The sequence below is a fragment of the Rhipicephalus microplus genome, chromosome 1 (assembly GCF_043290135.1).
Source record: "Rhipicephalus microplus isolate Deutch F79 chromosome 1, USDA_Rmic, whole genome shotgun sequence".
Lineage (NCBI taxonomy): Eukaryota > Metazoa > Arthropoda > Arachnida > Ixodida > Ixodidae > Rhipicephalus > Rhipicephalus microplus.
Genome location: NC_134700.1, coordinates 290,342,599 through 290,346,478, shown reverse-complemented (window position 1 = coordinate 290,346,478; position 3,880 = coordinate 290,342,599). Strand labels below are relative to the sequence as shown.

Genomic DNA, 3,880 nt, shown 5'->3' with positions numbered 1-3,880 from the left:
GGCTTTAGGGGCTGTCTCGGCGCAGAGCTGGCGTCTATTTTCTGGCCACATAAGGTTACCTAGCGTCGTCATAAACATAATGGACCATCTGGCACTCCAGCCACGGCAGAGTGAGGTTTTCAATATTGTCTCAGAGTGGTGAAAAAGAAAAAGCAATCAAAGGGTTCGAAAAACGAGCTCAAAGAGCGTGGATCACAACATCCAATTGTTTCTTCCCACTCCTGACAGCAGTGTAACAAGTTTTAAAACCGTAACACGAGCTCGCCCAATCTTCAACATCCTATGCAGTCTAGTTTTCATGGCTGTGAATAGAGGTCCCTAAACCCCGCGATGAGCGGGCAATTTCTACACACACTGAAACACCACAGTTAGCAGCACGGCGTTGCACTAAAAGCACAGCTTACCTCTCGACGCACACGCTGACCAGAGTCATCACGGACGCGTAGAGTGCCATGACCTCGACAAAGCGCAGTGCTCTGCACATGCCCAAGCCCAGTTCCCAGCCGCGGTTGCGGATGAAGAGCACGATGTCCGGCACGCACGCCAGCAATATGGTGAGGTCACTCAGGGCCAGATTAAGAATGAACAAGTTGGTCACCGAACTGCGCATGTCTCGGTCGCCCAGTACGGCGCACACCACAAACGCGTTGCCCAGCACGCCCGATACGCCGATGGCGGCGAACAGCGAAGCCAGCGTGGCGATCGTGACAGGGGAAGCTACTGGTTCCTCCGTCGCCACCGACACGCTCGGCAGGGTTCCGTTGGCGACGAAGACCGGAGAGGACACCTCCAGCAGCATATTCTCGGTCGGAGACATTGCGTCGTACGCGCTCTTGACCCCGCTGTAAGGGTGCGTAGCAGTACGTTAAAGAGAAGCTCGCGCTTCTCCGCTCGTTCGGGTTGAGTGACGTTTTCAACGATGCATCCAAGATTGGCACGCGAGACACACTTGATACGTTTCAAAACGAGAGTACCTATACAGGAGCTGTACGGTGGGTCTAAGGAGGTAAGTAGAGGCCAGCAAGACGTTGGGCATCACCCTTACTCCCGTGAAAGGGACGCCGCAGTGTCACGGTGGGGGCCTGTGCAAGAAAGAATGGGAAAAATGCATGCGTGAAAGAATTCCGGGAGAAAACCATCTTTCCAATTACTAAAAAAGGGCGAAGGCAGAGAATGTCTTGTAAATGTTGGTAAATAGGAAGCTATGACACTATGATTCACGTTGACTACGACGGTTCTGTCAGCATGGAAACGATAAGCAGACTACGTTTCGTCGTTATCACCTTATGCTTCTCTGTGAATATGAAATTATTTTCTGCAAAGGTGCGAGTGATTGCTGTTCAAGTGCGATTATTCGCACTATTTGCACGTGTGCTTGGAGGTCGAAAGCTTGCTGTCTTTAGAAATACAAGTGTTACTAATTGCAGAAAGAAAACTGCCACAAGTAGCCTCACAAGCAGACTGAATCAGCGCGGGTGCGAGAATGTAAAACATCAGTGCGCAACGTGTTATCTATGACAGCTAAACAAGCGTAGGCTTGCTTTTGGAATATTTTGTAGAAAACTGCCGGACAAGGGAATCAGTTATTGGCACTAAGACGAATAACTGTTTTACTGTTTTTGTTGTGTATTACTGTATAAAATTGTGTTGAAATGTTTTTTCTTCTTTTTTGTATTTTGATCCAATCATATTTCGGCCCAATATAAAGAATGGTTCACGAAAAGTGCACAGTACATTTTTACAAGTTTCATGTTGTTTTCTTTTTGGCAGTTGTACTGTATGCAATGGTGGCCGGCTATGAATGCTTCATTACAACCCAGTACCCCGACAGCCGCCATGCGTATGTCATGCAAAGTTTTTTTTTATCGAATAAAACAGTGATCTTTCAAAAAGCTGCCAGTGCTTGAAAATCAAGGTGATCAAAAATGCAAGGTATTTAGTGCTCCAGGGACGTTCATTCGAGAACCAAAATTGAATTAGTTGATATTCACCTGTGCGATTTTGGCAAGACATTGCCTATATTGCTTTAAGTTTTTTCTTTCCTTTTGGACTGGGCTAAATTCTCATTCTTGTTCCCCTATTGCCCGTGGTGCATGCCCACTGTGGGGGATTGGCCATGAATTGAGTGATTTTATAAAATACTGTGCAGTTGTAGAATAACGAAGTTTATATAAAAAAGAGAGTACCGATGACCTAGGAAATTGTGGTGCCTTATGTAATGCCTATATTTATTTAAATAATTTTTTCTTCCTTGAGTTTGAGCAATACCCTGATTGTTTACACTTCTATAATGTTGTAGACACGTTAGGATAATAATGCGGATTAATTAGTCAACTGATTAGTTTAATTATTATAGTCTCGGACGGCCACGCATACTGTCGCAGCGGAGAACCGAGAAATCAAAACTCCAAAAGACAAAATGACAGACACAGATAAATTCATACCAATACCACGTAACGATATTTTTAAATAGGTTTTTCGTATTGGGTTAAACCACCTGCAGGCCAAAAGGAAATTATTCATTGTTTGCAGTTCACCACAAAACGCGCACAGTGGCGAAGGTGTCTGAGCAGACCTGTGTTTATTTAAGCATAGATTTCGTGCCCGACAGCGCAGCCTTGTGACAGCTACTTCTTGTTTACGAGTTTGGCAAAAGGCTCTTCGCCAAGGATATAATAAACAGCAATATTCGGTAGAGTTTGTCAGTGCTGTACCTCTAAAGTCTTCCTTAAGTACACGTCTGCGGAATCGAGCAGCAGTCACATAAGTGGATGATGGAAAGTGCGGTAGAATCAGCCCGCTCATTGACGACTTAGCTAAGGAATTGGCAATTTCATTTAGAAGTAAGCCTTTATGTCCACGCACCCAAACTAATCGGACTTTTCTCACATTCGCAGGCACTATATTGCACGGAATCCATTTGTTACTTAAGATTCAGCACCAACAGAAAGTTTCGCACTGAGAGATACAAAATCTGTTATTATAGCAGCTGATGTAATTTCCGTATCCAACTTGTGTAAAGCGAACACTACTGCCAGAAATTCAGCCACGAAAAACGGGTATGAAATCGGGTAGTCGAAGGGAATAAGACCAATCTAAAATCGGGCTGAAAATACGAATCCCGGACATTTAGTCACATTGCGATGCGTCTGTAACAATAACAACGTTTGTTGGAATACTGCGCAGCTGATCTAAATTCTAACATGTTCTTTTCATCTTCATCACAAAGCTGCAGTCTGATCAAAAATAAAACACTCCACGTCATTTTTTCTATGTTGCTCACACAACAGCTATGCTGCCTAATGTAGTGGTGATAAATTAAAAAGAACACAGAAGATTGAGTACCGTTACGATACTTTGAGAATATACATAACTGCTAACTATTCTACTTCTGTAAAAACAAATTACAGGAGTTAATTATCATCTTTAAACAAAACTTGGTGTCTTAGAAGTTCAAACTCTACACATAATTAACTAGGATAAAGACTTGACCTTTTTTGTATGAAGCAGTGTTTCGTCTTATCCACAAATTTTAAACAAGTTGGAGATAGCAAGAATGTTAAGTTACCTAGTAGAATACAACATTCGATGAGATTTATCAAAGTCATCAGCAACAATATAGCTTTTGTCTTAAAGTTGCTCAACGAATCTGGAAACAAATTACAAATATATCCAGCAATTTGGAGCAAGTCCGATCATACAGCATAAATCAAGATGTTTTGCTCTTACCTTTACGACTGAAGACTGTCCAGAAGAAACGACGTCCACGCACAACCTGCCCCCTCTTTTTCCACAAGAAACCTGACACAATTTTTAACAGCTGCTTTGCAATTTGGGCCTTCGTAGACAGTGGGTGTTTTTTTTTTTCACAATGAAATGC

At 43.1% G+C, this 3,880-nt stretch overlaps 1 protein-coding gene across 1 annotated transcript; it reads right to left on the bottom strand.

The window, feature by feature from the left end:
* Window positions 1-400: 400 nt before the first annotated feature.
* On the bottom strand, window positions 401-1,071 carry LOC142767365 (neuropeptide receptor 15-like). The gene has a single exon (XM_075868880.1). The coding sequence runs from the start codon at window positions 815-817 to the stop codon at window positions 401-403; it is 417 nt and encodes a 138-aa protein (XP_075724995.1). The 5' UTR covers window positions 818-1,071.
* Window positions 1,072-3,880: the final 2,809 nt, after the last annotated feature.

Coding starts and splice junctions, on each gene's coding strand:
- LOC142767365 (XM_075868880.1), bottom strand. CDS start 817: ATGTCTCCGACCGAGAATATGCTGCTGGAGGTGTCCTCTCCGGTCTTC.